The 20,186-nt window shown below is 41.9% G+C and overlaps 1 protein-coding gene across 3 annotated transcripts in view; it reads right to left on the bottom strand.

Annotated features, from left to right (window-relative positions):
* Positions 1 to 20,186, bottom strand: part of LOC134529791 (scavenger receptor class B member 1-like) — a 259,546-nt gene that overhangs the window by 45,822 nt on the left and 193,538 nt on the right. For all 3 annotated transcript variants that reach the window (XM_063364240.1, XM_063364239.1, XM_063364238.1), the window contains one exon: positions 1,494 to 1,585. In XM_063364240.1, coding sequence (XP_063220310.1) covers positions 1,494 to 1,585 — 92 coding nt within the window. The remainder of the gene's footprint in view (positions 1 to 1,493; positions 1,586 to 20,186) is intronic.

Raw genomic sequence — 20,186 nt, 5'->3', positions numbered from 1 at the left:
GCTTCTGCGTACACCCCAGACCAATCTCAAATCAAACTTGACAATATCCTACTTTCTTAGGGGGACGCACCACAACGCCGAAAACCATAACGCCGAATGCCAAATTGACTACAACGCCGACAGCTAGAAAACTGCTGTGTACCACAACGCCGAAATACGTTAACGCCGTAAAATGTCATTGCAGGACTACCACAAAGGTTAGGTTAGGTGAGGTTAGGTTAGGCTAGGCTAGGTTAGGCTAGCCTAGGTTAGGTTAGGTTGTGGTATTTCGGCGTTAAGATACATTTAAGAAACACACACATATTGTGGTACACAGCAGGTTTCTAGCTGTCGGGTTTGCGGTAAATTTGGCATTCGGCGTTATGGTATTCGGCGTTATTGTACGTTCGGCGTTGTGGTGTTTCGGCGTTGTGGTAACGACCCCTTTCTTAGCACCACACTACAATACAGTACCATTTCCATCACCCATTACTTCCTTGATTAATCCACGTCAATGAGGTGGAGCATGTTATGAGAAGGCCCTCAGCTGGGCCAAGCCCCTCTCAAGCCAAAACCCTGGATCCGCCACTGGATGGTAATCATGACCCTCGCCACACGAGTCTGACGTGCCAGCGACCTTTGACCCCACCTGTTGACCCCCACTCATTCATTGGAAATAAATAAATAAATATAAATTAAACACGGTGCGCTTGCGGACCATAGCTTTGGAAATTGTGACTGCAAGGGTTTTCCTGCTCATGTAAAGTTTCTGCGCGTGGACTAGACTCCCCCGGTGTGCCAGTGGCCGACCCTGATGGGGAGATGAAGATGGACTCCTGCCCCCGGCGAAAAGAACGCATTTCTGGCCACGTTCAGCACGAGTCCGCGGTGGGAAACGTGCTATTATCTTTACGTGTGGGCGAGGACCCATTACCAAAACTCCATTACCCATGACCCCGAAACGATTGCCTCGGCGGTAATGCGGTTCTCAATTTGCCCCCCCCCCCAACCCCCCCCCCCAAGGGCCCTAACGCACTCTCCACGTATTTGGCAACACAATCACAAGGTACACGGAATAACCTCATTTAACATCTCACCAAGCCCGATAACGCTACCGAAAGCATTTCATTAAAAAAAAAGTTTTCCACCTGCTTTTTCGTCACTCGACTATGTATTTCACAGCTGAATGAATTAATCCTAAGATTCTGGTCAGAAAAAAAGTGCTCTTTGATTGCTGGTATTATTACCTAATAAACAGTATTTCATCATTAAAAATATCTTCAAAATTAACATCAGCCAAAAAGTGATTTCAGTGAACTTATCTAAATTCCACCAGAAACCTAACCATTAAGTAAGATTAAGGTATTCTAAAGCGTAAAAGAATTAAAGTGTTGAAATATTATTTTTAAGGTAGACAATGTAAAGAAAAAAAATTGAAATTTAATCATGTCTAAAATGTGAGACACATTTTTATACAGCACCTTGGAAAAGATTCGAAATGCTTAATAACTTACCATTTTGAAGAGGATATCATATGGTTGTAGAATTAGCAACAAGCATCCTGAAGCGATCGACGTTATCCCCAAAAGTAAGAGAAAAAATGCACCTGAAACAAAAAGCAAACAAAATCGTATTAATTTTTAATTTTATATTAAGAGTTAAAAAAAATATTTATATTAGAACAACAATCGAAATAGATAAATTTCTTCCATTTATAGCATACTATTTTGATAACATGAAAGCGTAATAGCAAATGCTTCCTTCTCAAAATTCTACAAAGAAATGTTTTAGTGTACATTTGATAGATTTTAATAGTTGACTTTCAAACCAAAAATTTTTTTTTTGCACTAGAAACTAGACTATTAATGAAACGATTAAAACCCAACATAACAAGCTACATCAGTGGTGAAAAAATTACATGACTTGGGTTTTGTGACCAATAAAGGTGTAGTAATAATCTGTATTAAAAATTAAATAACTAAGGGCCCAAAAAAGGGTACAACAAACGTGACAAAAAAATAACAGGCTACCTCCAGCGATTGGTTATTTCTTACATAGATATTATATTTGTTTTAAATTATTTTGTTTTCACTACACATTTTATGATTTCCATGGCTCGAAATTGTGAAAAAAAAAGATTTATTTAATTTTATTTTTAACCAGTAACGAGTTTCACATATTTTTTTAAACATTTACCGGTATAGGTAACGTCTTACACATTTAAATGACTGCAATTGAACAGTAATAATTAATGACGAAGAATAAAATTTATTCGAATATCGTTAGAACTAATAGAATTTTGTGTAATTTTTTTTCCTTTGGATGGGTTTTGTAAATGCGAAGAAAGCAAACTAATTTCAAAGCGGCTGATGCCTATTTTACCAACGTATTTTTTCAAACAGTGGTTTTCCAGTGGCGCTGCTCCAAGTAAGTCCTAGACTACGACCGTCCAAGCTTACGATGATTAAACACGCGACTCACGCATCCACGTCTTACCAAGACTCGAACGCAGAATCCCTCTTCACACCACGAGCCGAAGTCACCGCTTCCATCGACTGTGATACGGAGGTCGGCCGTAGACATTATGTCTGTAGTCCCTCCTGCACTTCGCGCTCGTCACACCACGAGCCGAAGTCACCGCTTCCATCGACTGTGCTACAGAGGTCGGCCGTAGACATTATGTCTGTAGTCCCTCCTGCACTTCGCGCTCGTCACACCACGCGCCGAAGTCGCCGCTTCCATCGACTGTGCTACAGAGGTCGGCCGTAGACATTATGTCTGTAGTCCCTCCTGCACTTCGCGCTCGTCACACCACGAGCCGAAGTCACCGCTTCCATCGACTGTGCTACAGAGGTCGGCCGTAGACATTATGTCTGTAGTCCCTCCTGCACTTCGCGCTCTTCACACCACACGCCGAAGTCGCCGCTTCCATCGACTGTGCTACAGAGGTCGGCCGTAGACATTATGTCTGTAGTCCCTCCTGCACTTCGCGCTCGTCACACCACGAGCCGAAGTCACCGCTTCCATCGACTGTGATACGGAGGTCGGCCGTAGACATTATGTCTGTAGTCCCTCCTGCACTTCGCGCTCTTCACACCACACGCCGAAGTCGCCGCTTCCATCGACTGTGCTACAGAGGTCGGCCGTAGACATTATGTCTGTAGTCCCTCCTGCACTTCGCGCTCGTCACACCACGCGCCGAAGTCGCCGCTTCCATCGACTGTGCTACAGAGGTCGGCCGTAGACATTATGTCTGTAGTCCCTCCTGCACTTCGCGCTCGTCACACCACGCGCCGAAGTCGCCGCTTCCATCGACTGTGCTACGGAGGTCGGCCGTAGACATTATGTCTGTAGTCCCTCCTGCACTTCGCGCTCGTCACACCACACGCCGAAGTCGCCGCTTCCATCGACTGTGCTACGGAGGTCGGCCGTAGACATTATGTCTGTAGTCCCTCCTGCACTTCGCGCTCGTCACACCACACGCCGAAGTCACCGCTTCCATCGACTGTGCTACAGAGGTCGGCCGTAGACATTATGTCTGTAGTCCCTCCTGCACTTCGCGCTCGTCACACCACGCGCCGAAGTCGCCGCTTCCATCGACTGTGCTACGGAGGTCGGCCGTAGACATTATGTCTGTAGTCCCTCCTGCACTTCGCGCTCGTCACACCCCGTGTCGAAGTCGCCGCTTCCATCGACTGTGCTACGGAGGTCGGCCGTAAACATTATGTCTGTAGTCCCTCCTGCACTTCGCGCTCGTCACACCACGCGCCGAAGTCGCCGCTTCCATCGACTGTGCTACGGAGGTCGGCCGTAGACATTATGTCTGTAGTCCCTCCTGCACTTCGCGCTCGTCACACCACGCGCCAAAGTCACCGCTTCCATCGACTGTGCTACGGAGGTCGGCCGTAGACATTATGTCTGTAGTCCCTCCTGCACTTCGCGCTCGTCACACCACGCGCCGAAGTCGCCGCTTCCATCGACTGTGCTACGGAGGTCGGCCGTAGACATTATGTCTGTAGTCCCTCCTGCACTTCGCGCTCGTCACACCACGCGCCGAAGTCGCCGCTTCCATCGACTGTGCTACAGAGGTCGGCCGTAGACATTATGTCTGTAGTCCCTCCTGCACTTCGCGCTCGTCACACCACGCGCCGAAGTCGCCGCTTCCATCGATTGTGCTACAGAGGTCGGCCGTAGACATTATGTCTGTAGTCCCTCCTGCACTTCGCGCTCGTCACACCACGCGCCGAAGTCGCCGCTTCCATCGACTGTGCTACAGAGGTCGGCAGTAGACATTATGTCTGTAGTCCCTCCTGCACTTCGCGCTCGTCACACCACGCGCCGAAATCGCCGCTTCCATCGACTGTGCTACAGAGGTCGGCCGTAGACATTATGTCTGTAGTCCCTCCTGCACTTCGCGCTCGTCACACCACGCGCCGAAGTCGCCGCTTCCATCGACTGTGCTACGGAGGTCGGCCGTAGACATTATGTCTGTAGTCCCTCCTGCACTTCGCGCTCTTCACACCACACGCCGAAGTCACCGCTTCCATCGACTGTGCTACAGAGGTCGGCCGTAGACATTATGTCTGTAGTCCCTCCTGCACTTCGCGCTCGTCACACCACGAGCCGAAGTCACCGCTTCCATCGACTGTGATACGGAGGTCGGCCGTAGACATTATGTCTGTAGTCCCTCCTGCACTTCGCGCTCTTCACACCACACGCCGAAGTCGCCGCTTCCATCGACTGTGCTACAGAGGTCGGCCGTAGACATTATGTCTGTAGTCCCTCCTGCACTTCGCGCTCGTCACACCACGCGCCGAAGTCGCCGCTTCCATCGACTGTGCTACAGAGGTCGGCCGTAGACATTATGTCTGTAGTCCCTCCTGCACTTCGCGCTCGTCACACCACACGCCGAAGTCGCCGCTTCCATCGACTGTGCTACAGAGGTCGGCCGTAGACATTATGTCTGTAGTCCCTCCTGCACTTCGCGCTCGTCACACCACGCGCCGAAGTCGCCGCTTCCATCGACTGTGCTACGGAGGTCGGCCGTAGACATTATGTCTGTAGTCCCTCCTGCACTTCGCGCTCGTCACACCACGCGCCGAAGTCGCCGCTTCCATCGACTGTGCTACGGAGGTTGGCCGTAGACATTATGTCTGTAGTCCCTCCTGCACTTCGCGCTCGTCACACCACGCGCCGAAGTCGCCGCTTCCATCGACTGTGCTACGGAGGTCGGCCGTAGACATTATGTCTGTAGTCCCTCCTGCACTTCGCGCTCGTCACACCACGCGCCGAAGTCGCCGCTTCCATCGACTGTGCTACGGAGGTTGGCCGTAGACATTATGTCTGTAGTCCCTCCTGCACTTCGCGCTCGTCACACCACGCGCCGAAGTCGCCGCTTCCATCGACTGTGCTACGGAGGTCGGCCGTAGACATTATGTCTGTAGTCCCTCCTGCACTTCGCGCTCGTCACACCACGCGCCGAAGTCGCCACTTCCATCGACTGTGCTACAGAGGTCGGCCGTAGACATTATGTCTGTAGTCCCTCCTGCACTTCGCGCTCGTCACACCACGCGCCGAAGTCGCCGCTTCCATCGACTGTGCTACGGAGGTTGGCCGTAGACATTATGTCTGTAGTCCCTCCTGCACTTCGCGCTCGTCACACCACGCGCCGAAGTCGCCGCTTCCATCGACTGTGCTACGGAGGTCGGCCGTAGACATTATGTCTGTAGTCCCTTCTGCACTTCGCGCTCGTCACACCACGCGCCGAAGTCGCCGCTTCCATCGACTGTGCTACGGAGGTCGGCCGTAGACATTATGTCTGTAGTCCCTCCTGCACTTCGCGCTCGTCACACCACGCGCCGAAGTCGCCGCTTCCATCGACTGTGCTACGGAGGTTGGCCGTAGACATTATGTCTGTAGTCCCTCCTGCACTTCGCGCTCGTCACACCACGCGCCGAAGTCGCCACTTCCATCGACTGTGCTACAGAGGTCGGCCGTAGACATTATGTCTGTAGTCCCTCCTGCACTTCGCGCTCGTCACACCACGCGCCGAAGTCGCCGCTTCCATCGACTGTGCTACGGAGGTCGGCCGTAGACATTATGTCTGTAGTCCCTTCTGCACTTCGCGCTCGTCACACCACGCGCCGAAGTCGCCGCTTCCATCGACTGTGCTACGGAGGTCGGCCGTAGACATTATGTCTGTAGTCCCTCCTGCACTTCGCGCTCGTCACACCACGCGCCGAAGTCGCCACTTCCATCGACTGTGCTACAGAGGTCGGCCGTAGACATTATGTCTGTAGTCCCTCCTGCACTTCGCGCTCGTCACACCACGCGCCGAAGTCGCCGCTTCCATCGACTGTGCTACGGAGGTTGGCCGTAGACATTATGTCTGTAGTCCCTCCTGCACTTCGCGCTCGTCACACCACGCGCCGAAGTCGCCGCTTCCATCGACTGTGCTACAGAGGTCGGCCGTAGACATTATGTCTGTAGTCCCTTCTGCACTTCGTACTCTAAAAACGCTTTCCGAAGCGGAAACCTCACTCCAGAACCCACTCAGTTCCACTTCCGGCAAGCATAATCTTAGTTTAAAGTGAACAAAATTAAAAAAAAAAAATTGGTTAAGACTCGTGCAACAAATGCACTCATTTCTTCCACGTTTGCGTTTACCCTGTTTATGGACGAAGAACAGCATTCGGATGTGGAAATACTGCTAAGTTTATTCGAAGATTCAGCTGATTGAATTGACCAAGAAATATTCGTTTATTTGAGGTTAATTGTGCGTTGAAAAGTCCGTGGATTTACTGTTATTTCTCTCAGCGTAGTGTTAGTGCCTTTAATAAGTGACATATTTTGTCCAAGAATAACAGGTTTTGAAAAAAAAAAATCTGAAGGGTCCTCAGATATCATATTTTTTAAAAATGTACCGGGGGAGGACCCACACATTGTGGTAGTAGTTAGGGTGGGGGAGGTGTTTTGCCATGGTCCTCAAACCTGCCCGAAACAGCCTTATCCCAAATCCATTCTTACAACTCCCTTGGCCTACTCGTGGCTCTTAGGACTCGGACTGCGCCATTAGCAGGAGCTCGACCCATGTCCTGCGAGAAGCGATCACATTGCCAGAGCATTGGGGCTGTTGTTTCGAGACTCAACAACTCTGCAGCGGGTCGTTACCACAACGCCGAAATACCATAACGCCGAATGTCAAAATTGACCACAACGCCGACAGCTAGAAAACTGCTGTGTACCACAACGCAGAAATAACAACTGAATGAATTTGTGTGTGTTTCTTAAATGTACCTTAACGCCGAAATACCACAATCAAACCTAACCTTACCTAACCTAACCTAGCGTAATATAACCTAACCTAACCTAACATTTGTGGCAGTCCTGCAATGACATTTTTCGGCGTTAGTGTATTTCGGCGTTGTGGTATTTCAGCGTTGTGGTGCGTCCCCCTCTGCAGCCACGCAATTGTTACGCTTGTTGTAAAACAAATGTATGACTCACATTCACTTACAGGTCACCGGGGTTGGTATTATTTGGCACTGTCGGACCATTGAAGGTTACTGGTAGAGTAGGTACTGCCAGACTGTTGTTCACATGAAAACAACATGTATACGTCTTCGCGGAACTTGATTATGAACTAAAATTATAAAACCTCGATAACCTATTTAACATTTTTCAGCCTTTTTGAACTTTTGGTTGTTTATGGACATTTTCATATCCTTTCAAATGATAAGTCGATGGAAACATAAGGTCAAGGTGAATGGCTTTTCATGGCCAAGTGTTTTAAAGAAAAGACAGCGAATGAGTAGCCAAAATTGAACACTTAAAATTTTAGGAATCATACTAAGAAATTCTTTTGAAACAAGTTACTAAACATATTCTTGTCAGTCTAATAGCAGGAATTACCTGTAGGAGATATAAATAAAACTGATGGTTAATCAGAAACAACAAAACATTTTTTGCAATCCTCCAAATTTATAATAAACATGGAAGTTATGCATGCATGAATTTTGTATGTCCAATATAATGTGTTAGAAAATGAACAGTTAACTCTAATAATTTCAGCGTTAGAATAAAATATTTTGGCAGTTATGCTCCAAAACATTTTCTTGTAAAACCAAAATAAATGCTTAACTATGTAGGGCATTGGAAACATGCTGGCTGAGGGGGAAGTCAAAAAGGAAAGTTTCAGGTCGAAGGTCGAGAATCTAAATTGAACCACTTGGTGGCCGATTAAATGCTTGTAATTTTTAAGACTTGCCAACTATTGAAATAAAATCACGGACCCTTACATGTCAGTCAGTGTTCACGGCTATCAATGTACTAACAATGTGTGTCTTTTTACAGTTTTTAGTTCTTGTCACCAAGGCGGATGTACTATATCATTGTACCTTTTTTTCTTTTGATACATTACGTAGAGCTAAATAAAAAAAAGTGAAACAGTAATCGCATAAAACGCTACAGTATGTCATTACCCTCTTGTTCGTAAATAAATACATAAATTATCTCTAAAATCATATCATTTTTGTTTATAACTCGTTCACTTTCACGGAGCAGGATAGTAACGAAGTGGTTTAATAATTAAACTATGTTTATGCTAATACTAGCAAACATCACATTAATTCATGCCTTACCCGGAATTGCAACAAAGTTCTTCAAGCATCTAAAATTGGTGCTTCGAAAGACGACTAGTGATCTACTTTATTTCTGACTAAACATTAACCACATCAATTGACGTAGAGTCAGGACGGAACTATTTCTTTTCTCCCCTGGAGGCAAATTGGCACGTGAACAGAACCAGTTCTCAACGGAAACTACACGTAACGTCTGGGAGCTGCCACTGATGTGACATAACCTGAAAATCAAGGTACTCACATTTATCCTCGCGCATGGCTCACAGCTAATTCGAAGAGAAGGAAAACAAAACACCGCGGAAGAACACTCCCAGGGCCAGGCACGTGGGAATTGTTGCCATTGTGGTCGCCTGCTCGAGCGAATTAGTCGCTTGTGCGTGTCACCTTTCCGCTAGCTTCCCCGACCTCGCGTTGGCAGTCTCGGCATGATTATGCTACTTCCTCCAACACGCGTAGACTCATCAGAGGGATGTTCATGTGGAAACACATTCATCGTTCAGAAACAGTCGCAAGTGGTTGCAAGTGGGTTCCGAAGAAACGAAAATATTGCTCACCTGGAAAGTAGAAATCCTGCATTTTAAAAGAAGAAAAAAAATTGGTTGTCTGTAAAGTCGGTTTACGGACGATAGTTCAACGTGACAACGTCATAACAAAACATTGATGAAATGATTGCTTACTTTTATGAATAAAATTGAATCATTTTTTTGATTTATCACTATTTTGTATGGATACAAAGGAGTGAAATGAAATCTACAATTTAACTGATAAATTTACTTTTATTTGCACTCATTAATTCAAATATATTATTACTTTAACTAAGAGATTATTTTAACTATAACTTTTATACTTGTTTGCTATTTAACTTCTTCCAATCTGTGTTGATAGGACGATGATAGGAAAAGTAGGAAACGAATGGGAGTGTGCCTGGAAAAAGTCAAATCGATGGTTGTTCCAATCGAGTGAAAGGGAGATAGATGCGGCGCAAGCGTACAATGAGCGTAACGGGACAATGTGCGTAACGGGACACTTTTTCGTGCGTACAGCCGGCGTTCATCGATTTATTAGACGCTGTCACGTCAAAAATTGGAGGTGATACAACTGCCACAATTTATGTTAAAATTCATTCCAACAGATAAATTTTAAAATGAAAACAATACCAGTAATAGAATTCATAATCACTAACGCAAAGATCGTTCTTTATTTACACAAGTGCTACAATGAAATAGCACTTTCATCTTAAAATACTGGGCTTAAATATATTTATTCGGTAAAAGTAATTAGGATTTTGGTGATGCATGAATATAAAAAAAGCGAGTCTTTCAGTAGGTACTCAATAGCGATGTGTAACCATCTAACCTCGATAACGAGAAAACTCATGTGTGCACAAGTTGTTCATTTTGCAAATAAACTTATAATGTGAAACTCGGACACAAAATTTAACGCCGAATCCTTTAAAATGATGCCAAACGTGATAAATAAACTGAGATATAAAATCGACGCTTATCAAATACCAAACTTTCTGGACGCGAATCACAGACGTACTTTCTGTTCCCGCCGCTAGAATTCGCTGCCTGAATCGTAAACGTTGCTTGCCGCCATCAAACGCAGATAGCAGTTAGCAGCACGAAACAGCTAAAAAAATTTTTAATTATTAGAAATGGCTTTGAACCTGATTTTCGACAAGGAATTGTTTTTTAATACTGCTTATCTGGTTAAAATTCACTTAACATCTCCGCACTCGAGAATATATACCTACCTACTTCTACGGCATTACTAGACTATTAACCTGAAACATTTTAAAACAGTATTATAATGCTAAGTATATGTTTGTAAATTAGTTTCTGCTAAAGCGACTGAAATCAGTCTGTAAATACTACCTACAAACAAACCTTAAACTTATTGAACTGACTCAGCATAATAAGTAAGTGTAAAATAGGGCATATTAGCCTAATGTTATTATTATGGGACTACGATTATTGGTGGTGACTTGCCAATCCTAAGGATCGGGCGTGTTTTTTTTTACCTGCCAGAGTGCAGTAGTATTTATTATTGTGGCGTTCGCCATCTTGTCAGCCGTCTTGACCTTCATCTTGAAATTCTGTGATTATTAAGCTAGAAATAAAGAAAATTTTAAAAAATAATCAAACAAATCAGCAATTAATTTACTGATTGATTCTATCGATTACAGTGCTTAGTTAGATCCTTGGTAAATATAAAAATTGAATTAAATTTGATATCACATTAGTTTACAAAGACAAAGTTCGAGCAAAAAATTACAAATAAAAAATATTAAGTAAATTCTAGAAGTAAAATAAAAAAGCAAATTACAAGCATTTCTCGATTTCTACAGTCTTCTTAGAAGGCGAAGCTAGTCCTTTACATGCCTTGACATGTGTTTTCAGTGCATCTCTAAATGATAGACGATTAACCAGGGACGTCCAATCAGTGGTCACACGCAGCCAAATTTTGGCAACGCATGTCCAGTTGGTGGTCAGGCATGACAATTCAGTAGCCAGGAACACAATCAGTGGACAGGCACATTCAGTTTGTGGCCAGACATGTCAATTCAGCGACCACGCACATCCAGTTGTTGGCTAGTCACGTCCAGTAGGTGGTTAGGCACTTCCGGTTTGTGGCCAGGCTAACACAATCATTTGGTGGAAAAGCCCATCTGGTTGTTGGCTAGACACCTCCAATCTGTGGCCAGGCATGTCAGATAGGTTGGACTGACCTATTAGTCGGCTGGTCAGGCTAGCATATCCAGTTGGTGGCAAGGTACGCCCATTCGGTGGCTAGGTATGTCCAGTAGGTGGCCAATAACATCCAGTTGGTGACCAAGCACATTTTGATGTTGGCTAGACACCACCAGTCAGTGGCCATGCACATCTGTCAGACACATTCAGTTGTTGGTCAGGCACATCAGATAGGAAGGACAGACACATCTAGCAGGTTGACTAGGCACAACTAGTATGGGTTGACCAGGCATGACAATTTGGTGGTCAGGCACATACAGTCAGTAGCCAAGAAGACTAATTTTTCTATATTGGAATACCTTTCAAATAGGTCATGTACAATGTCAGGCGCTAAGGCCAAGATTATACGAAACAAGAGGACTTATTTGTTCGATACTTGGCCACCTTTCAAACAATTAATGACCTGTTTCAAGCAAACAGGAGTCTTCAAACTGTCAGACCAATTTTTATGGCTCTAATACAAAACCAAGAGGTTTTAATTCATTAAATATTTAGTCCTGACGATAGATTGTCTACGTGTATTTAATTTAAAGGACGTACATATACAAAAACATTCAACTCAGTAGGATACGATCTTATCACAGGGATACGATCTAATCACAGGGATACGATCTCATCAGAGGGATACGATCTTATGAGAGGGATACGATAATACAGAAATTTACGAAAAAAAATGTACATTTACACGAACATGCAACTAGGTAGGATACGATCGCCAATTTACGGTAGGCTACAATGCCTCCAACTATCTTTGGCTCTAACTGTTTTTAGCTCAAACAGTTTCAGCGTCATTTGACTACAGGGCTACATGGCTACTTGGTTACTTGGCTACAAGTCTACGAAGCTACAAGGCTACAGGGCTACGAGACTACAAGACTACGAGGCTACGAGGCTACGAGGCTACTAGGCTACGAGGTAACAGGAAAGGAATTCAGCAATTTATACAAAACTCTGAAGAAAATTGCATGTCTCATCTCAAAAAAATACTTGCAGGGATTGTATTCTCAGGAATAGCCAGAAAAAACTCTGAGAAGTAATAACCAGGAGCACATGAAGAAATAAAAAAAAAACCCACAAAAGTAATCAGGAGAACGCGGAGAAAAACCAACGCCCATTTTGCTAAATCAAGATCAGCGAATATCAGTAATTATATTAAAAAAATAATTTTTTTAGGCTTGTGCTAGAACTCTATTCTTGCTGAATAGAGGAGAAGTTCACAAGCTTACAGAAGCTGTTTTGTAATTGTTTTTAATTATTAAATATAATTTCTCTTATTCACTGATCTTAATTGAGCAAAATGTGCGTTGATATTTCTCGTGTTCTGCTGATTATTTTATTTCAGTATTTTGTTGGTTTTCTCAGTGTGCTCCTGATTATTCGTGTCAATATTTTTTTTGGATTTCTACGTGTGCTATTGATTGATTATTCCTGGCGAGACTTCTGCTGATATTCTCCGAGTGTTTCTGGTTATTCCTGAGAATACAATCCCTGCATGTTTTTTTTTTATTTTTTTTTTTTAGATAAGACATGCAATTTTTGTCAGAGTTTCGTATAAATTGCTGAATTAATGTTACTAAATCAGCACTTATAATATTTTAATCATTACTCAGTCGAATACTATGCCTTAAAACATCTGAGAAACACTATCATGCAAGCTGAACATTCTTCTCCTTGATGTCTAGCGAAGACCTTGCTCTTGCGATCGTGAGAGAGCATCCCGAATCCCACATAAAAACAGTGACTGTCTGTACAACACCTCAAATAAAAGATTCATTACTGAGTCGATTACAATTTCTCGAGTCAGCTGAGAAACGCTGTCAGGCAAGACGAACACACTTCTTGATGTTTAGCGAAACCCTCCTTCTCTTACGATTGTGAGTGAGCATACCGCATCCCACACGAAAAATAAATAATATTTACCTCAACACAACACGTGGCGACATCTGTTGGCAGGAATAGGAACTACTTGCAATAAGTTATTTTTGTATGAAGTAAATTAACTCTAGCTGCTGAATGTCGCTATTGTAGTCAGTTGGATTCATGTAGACTTGGTAGTCTTATTCGAAGTAATCACTCAGAACGTAACGAAGAGAGCAAAGTTCGGGATTATGCCACTCTATGGTCGGGAGGATGATGGGGATGGGAAAATAACGAATACAGTAGAAAGTCACACAAGTAAGACACTTTGTAGGTTATAAGTCACCCTGTTTGTTGGAATTGTAAACCTCCATCACGAACCTCCATGTTTAGTTTTGTCTATAAATTGAAAATAAGTGACAATTTTTATTATTGTTGATTGGAAAACTGAATTGTGAAGTTTCATTTCTTCAGTGTCATTCTTGTGAGTACTGATAAAAGTATGTTTATATAATGCACGTAAATGTACGAATCTGTATGTATATTTACGTAGATCCATGGATAGTTTCTAACAAGTTTTTTTCCTTCGAAAATTTAAGGTAAAATTCAATACTTTGTGTGATCTCGCTTCTTAAAAGACTTAAGCTCGATCAAAATCATGAATAATAATCACCGCGCAGGATGAGAGCGGCAAGAATTGCCCGATCAATAGGAAGGCGTGAAATTTGTTATCCGATCGTCGAGGCGTTTGAAAACTAATTACCTCGGAGGGTAATTCCGGTATATGAGGCGCTCACGCAAAGATGTAATCATTTTAGAGCCAAGAGGAAGCGGACATCCTGTGTAGGCGTGCTACAAGTTCGTTTCCCCCCAAGAAAACTAAGTGCGAACGTACAACTTTTTTGGACCTGTTCCTCTTAGTTGTTGCGTAACTTTGCGCAAAAAAATAATTGGTTGTCTGTAAAGTCAGTTTACGGACGATAGTTTAACGTGACAACGTCATAACAAAACATTGATGAAATGATTGCATACTTTTATGAATAAAATTGAATAATTTTTATTGAATTATCTCAATTTTGTATGGATACAAAGAAGGAGTGGAATGAAATCTACAATTTAATTGATAAATGTACTTTTATTTTCACTCATTAATTCAAATATGTTTATTACTTTAACGAAGAGGTTATTTTAACTATAACTTTTATACATGTTTGCTATTTAACTTCTTCCAATCTGTGTTATTCTGTTAAGGACAGGACGATGATAGGAAAAGTAGGAAACGAATGGGAGTGTTTCAAGTTTAATGTGCCTCGAAAAAGTCAAATCAATGGTTGTTCCAATCGAGTGGAAGAGAGATAGATGCGGCGCAAGCGTACAATGTTCGTAATGGGAAAATGTGCGTAACGGAACAATGTGCGTAACGGGACACAGCGTAACGGAACAATGTGCGTAACGGGACACTTTTTCGTGCGTGCAGCCGGCGTTCATCGATTTATTAGACGTTTTCACGTCAAAAAAGATCTGCATCCTCGGCTGCCGGGTTCACAAAGTAACGAGTCTCGCTTGTTTCGCAGGGGTTGCGGGTTCGCTTCCAACTCCAGGCGTGACTCAACTTTACGAACACCGAGTCGGTAACCGAGTGGCTTGGAGCCCCCCATCAATACTCTGCGCATAACCGTGTCATGCATAACCTAACCTCACTTTATTCTTCTATGGTTTCATCTTGCGTTGCCGGCCAATGAACCGCCGACCGTGGAGCCAGGCATGATTGGTAGAGACCGGAAAAATTCGCGGATTAATCTCGTTGTAAGATAAGATTCAAATAATCATACCTTCGTGCTTCTTCTGTTATTGGTTCACAGTAAATCTGGAGAAATCTTGGCAAATTAAAGACCCTCAATCAAAGAAAAAAGTATCGAATCACAAGTTACCCAGTTGGGACGCCTCGCAAGTCAGCAACCAATCAACAGACGACGTTTGAGGACCGTGGAGTCTATCCTGGAGATCATTGAACCCACACTGATGGTTGATCTGTGCGAAAATAAATGGCTTTCCTCGTTTTAATGAAAATAACATCTGAATTGGTCCTCGTGTGTCGCCCGATGAGTTCGAGCGACTGTGCTTATGTTCAGGCGTCATTCAATGTCCGATTCAAACCGGAGTCGTGCGAGCCCGTTATCGAACATTCTTAGTCCCGGAAATAAAATCAAAAGGTAACGTATAACAGAATAACAGAAGTAATATGTTTTTTAAGGAAGCCAGGAACACATTGTGGAAATTACTATTGAATTTTAATTTTAAAACATAAACATTGCAAAACTTAAACTTAAATTGAATTCATTACCTAAGTTTTTTTGGGGGAGACATCAGATTAATATTGAGCCACCAATGTATCTGATAATGTCATTAATCGAACATACGATATATTACAATGATAGGCAGTTCGTGCTTAGTTGAAATAATACGAACTTTTCTATCAAATTAACGTCGTTCAGCTTTTTTTTTAATTGCGAAGCTGATATACATACTTTTCTTTTATCTATGCGCGTGAATGCGATTGGCGGATGGTGCGCCCTGCCATCGTTGAAGATGTTGCAATGCAGTACATGGTTATCATAGCATTCATCACGCGACACAAGCTACGGAAGCGTCAGCAAAAAAAAAAGTCCGGAACAATTTTTGAGCAGACAAACACCCGATAGGTACTGTAAAGAATGGAACTCAAAGTTATCGAAATTTTTTGTCACATTTTCCAGTATATTTTTTGACGTGATAACGTCTTATAAATCGATGAACGCCGGCTGCACGCACACAAAAGCATGACTCATTGTCACGTTCCGCCTGAGCCGACCGTGCAAGCGAGAGCGCGGAACAAGCGATAGAGAGGCACGATCGGCCTAAGCGTTCGGCTTGTGTTATTTAAATTAAATTTGCAAAAACTGTAAATAATATTTGAAAATTAAAAAGTATGCAATTTTTCATCAATGTTTTCTTATGACGTTATCACGTAAAATTATCGTCCGTAAACTGACTTTACAGACAACCCCCTTTTTTATAAATAAAGTTTTAATTAGTGATAATATTATTTTTAAATAAAATGAAAAATAAATTATTAAAAAATTTTGTTATTTATTTCTGCGATGGCGTGTGATAGTACAAACTTGAATACGTTTCGAGACCCGTTCACCAAAGTTTTTAATTACGGTTCTCTTTCATTGCCACTGCCATCGAGACATTTAATTACTAACAGAAATCATGTGTGACTATTAAAAAAGAAAATTGAAAACAGAAACACGAACACTTCACCAATAAAAAAAAAACAGGAAGTTTGTTTAAGCTGTTTTCCTCCCAAAGGCAGATAGTTAAAACAAATATCCACTGTAATTTACCCGTGGTTCGAGCACAGACGCAGTTACGGAACACCTAATTGTTGTGCTCACTTGGGATGAGCTTGTCAGCGGGGGCCAATCATTGTTTGCCTTTCCCAAGTTCTTATTGTGGAGGCACTCGGGTTACGCAAGCGGGCCTTGATGAAGTTGAACTTGGGACGCCGCAGAAACAGGTTGCTGGAGGCAGCCTGTTCCCAAGGCCTCTGGGCCAACCAGGCACAAGTTGACCTTTGCGTTACACAAAGCCGGATTTCGAGGAATTCTCACACGAGCTGGAAAAATGCTTACACTCGCGAGTTGCCTCAGAGAAGATTTACATTCAAAACTATCAAAACCTACGCAAAAAAATATAAATGATATCAAAACCTGAAATAATTATTCAAAACGAAAAAAATACATTTTTTGAAGTGAAAACTTCTATAGGGAGTAAATTCATGCAAGTCGTCATTGACATTGTCACGTGACGTGTTAACGATAACACTATATATGTTCCTATTAGTGTTTATATTGTGTTTTTGTTCAATTTTTTATTTTAAATCTTAAGTGCCTATACGATTACTATGCAGTAAAAAGCGAGTATAAAATATATTAATGTTCTCATATAGATATATAGTTTGAATAACGAAGAAAACGTAGTCTTTGTAGCAATATAACCTAAAAATTAAGAACATCATTATTTATTTTTTTAATACCTACAATTACTATGAAATTCGCATTTTATAGTAATTTAGGAGTTATTTTACTAACGTCATAAAACAAATTTGTTGTGTAATAATGTTTCTTTTCGTAAAAATTGCGAAAATGTCTATGATTTTTGTCAGAAAATATTTTCTTATGTTACACAATTATATTTTACAAAGTTAGTATTTCTTATTTAAAATTACATTTGTATTTTCTTAATTCAATTATTAATATTAATAATAGTTACTTTGATTTATAAGTTTTAATTTATGATCAAACAATTAATTTGGATATCCAAAAATAACAACTTTCTTGTTTATAGTTTTAAATTTTCACTTCTGTCGGCAGTCCTCATGACTGCTTTGAATTTTTTTTTAACTCGATGACACTACCTTTGTGTTAGAAGATTGTAAAAACACAACCTTTGTAGAAAAACTCATAATTACTACGGTTTATGTTTCACCTGCGGGATTTTAATTCTGAGAGTAGAGTTAAGTGCTTTATAGCCTACTGTAGTCACTTAATCACAACAACTATGAAAAACACTATATAATTCTTATTTATATGATAACAAGTAATGAGTAGGGGCTGATGTTTATCACGGGGGAAAAAAAATAGAAACGTTCATTAGACTTCATTAAGGTATGCCCGTTCCAGCGGTCTCTTAGTTGTAATTGGCGTCTACTTGCAAGTTCAGCAATTTCATAATTTGGCTAGACCACTCAGGATGCGTCGTGTGATTATACAGTGTATGTATGCGCAACATTATATTTACTAGTGTAAAATATTTTTTTTTGTCTGTGTATAATTACACAGACATTTTGTCAGTGTATAAGTACACTGCGGCATATTATACACACACTACCTATATAATTTAAGATGACGCACAGAAGGTTCCAAAGTACATTAATAGATAGCCTATCGCTAGTGTAGCTCATATTAACTTTATAATATTTCGATTGTGGTGGATCTGACTCGAACTTGATCGCTGCTGACTTGTAAGGCGTCTCAACTGGCTTGTGATTCGATTCTTTTTTGATTGAGTGTTCTTAATTGGCCAACATTTCTCCAGATTATTAAGTTTTTTTTTGTCTGCGTAGAGTAACACTGCTGTATATATAAGTATAAATCCTTTATCAAAATAAATTATACTTACTCTACCTATGTAATTTTGTACTTCGGCTGACGTCACAGAAGGTTCCGAAGTTCGTTACTATGTGTTGCTAATGTAGTTTATTTTTATTAAAAATGTGCGGTATTTACGATAACCGGTATATACAACGGTTATGAAACAATAAACGTTTCGTTACGTTACTGAGTCTCTGATAACCAGTTATCTGAGAAAAGAGATCTAACCCTCAACTGCGGCAGCGCACACCGCCCAATCTAGAGAGCAAATAAAGTACTGTGAACTTCAACATTTGAGCTGTGCCGCTAGGTATCGCGATATGTGCATTTCGTCAGCGAAAGACCAGTTTCAATGCTTTCGATAGTATCGATTCTCAAACAGCAACAACCATTTTCTTCACACAGTTCTCGATTATAAAATAATCGTTTAGCAGTTAACATTTTTAAGTTCTTCAAGTAATAGAAAATCTTCCAAGTAAACGTTTCTGTGCTTGCGACCGACTTAAACGTTTCTGTGCTTGCGATCGACGTAAACGTTTCTGTGCTCGCGATCGACGTAAACGTTTCTGCACTTGCGATCGACGTTAAAGTTTCTGTGCTCGCGATCGACGTAAACGTTTCTGTGTTCGCGATCGACGTAAACGTTTCTGTGCTTGCGATCGACGTAAACGTTTCTGTGCTCGCGATCGACAGAAATCGTTCTGTGCTCGCGATCAACATTCTAACGAATCCTCAGTTACTTGACAACCATCAGGAAGAGGAAGTTATTTATTATTTCGTGATTGTTTGTTTTTAACAAATTAACAGTTTAAGGTTGTTTAATGTGTGCGTCAATAGTCTTAAGCGTCCGCACGTCAAGGTTAGGCGGATTATGTTCTAAATGATATAAATAGTGTAATTAATTCAGTCAGCCGAAATTTCTTCGTAATTATGCAAATAAACACGGTGCTTTGATCAAATTATATTAAATTACATATGCAACTGCGACAAAATATTATTTTATTTTGAATGAAAAAAGGTAAACTTACAATGCCAATTAAAAAAATTGAGCAATAATTTTTATGGCTGTAATGTAATGATTTTTCGTCGCTCTGTGCAATTGGAATAGTGAATGATCAAAAACAGACCTTCATGCCGAATAACTGATAATATTAACCATCCACATAACAAGTGACTCAATAGAAACCATAACTGTCATAACATGTATTGAAGAAAAAAAAACATTTCGCTGTTACCTAAATTTTAATGTAAATCCCCAACTGCAGTGGCTGGGGTTTTAACCTTGACCGCATGTGTTCATCTCATGCTCCGAATTAAATGACCTTTACCATTTTTTTTTAATTTTTTTGACGTATAACGTCTTATAAATCGATGAACGCCGGCTGCACGCACGAAAAATCATGACTCATTGTCACGTTCCGCCTGAGCCGAGCGTGCAAGCGAGAGAGCGGAACAAGCGATAGAGAGGCACGATCGTTCTAAGCGTTCGGATTGTGACGCATCTATCTCTCTTCCACTCACGTTATCACGTAAAATTATCGTCCGTAAACCGACTTTACAGACAACCCCCCTTTTTTTTTCTTAAAAGATGGGTGGCACAACGGCATGTTTGACAGTCACCTACGTGTCAATTATTTTCCCCCTTAATGTTTTTTTATGTAAACCTGCGTCGTTGTGAAATTGCAGTTGTAGTGTTTGGTGTATGGGCAAGCGACAAGGAGACGATAAGTACAACACAAATTACATCCATGTCTTACCCG

Source organism: Bacillus rossius, chromosome 2 (genome assembly GCF_032445375.1).
Source record: "Bacillus rossius redtenbacheri isolate Brsri chromosome 2, Brsri_v3, whole genome shotgun sequence".
In the NCBI taxonomy this organism is placed as follows: domain Eukaryota; kingdom Metazoa; phylum Arthropoda; class Insecta; order Phasmatodea; family Bacillidae; genus Bacillus; species Bacillus rossius.
This window is presented reverse-complemented; position numbering and strand designations above follow the sequence as displayed.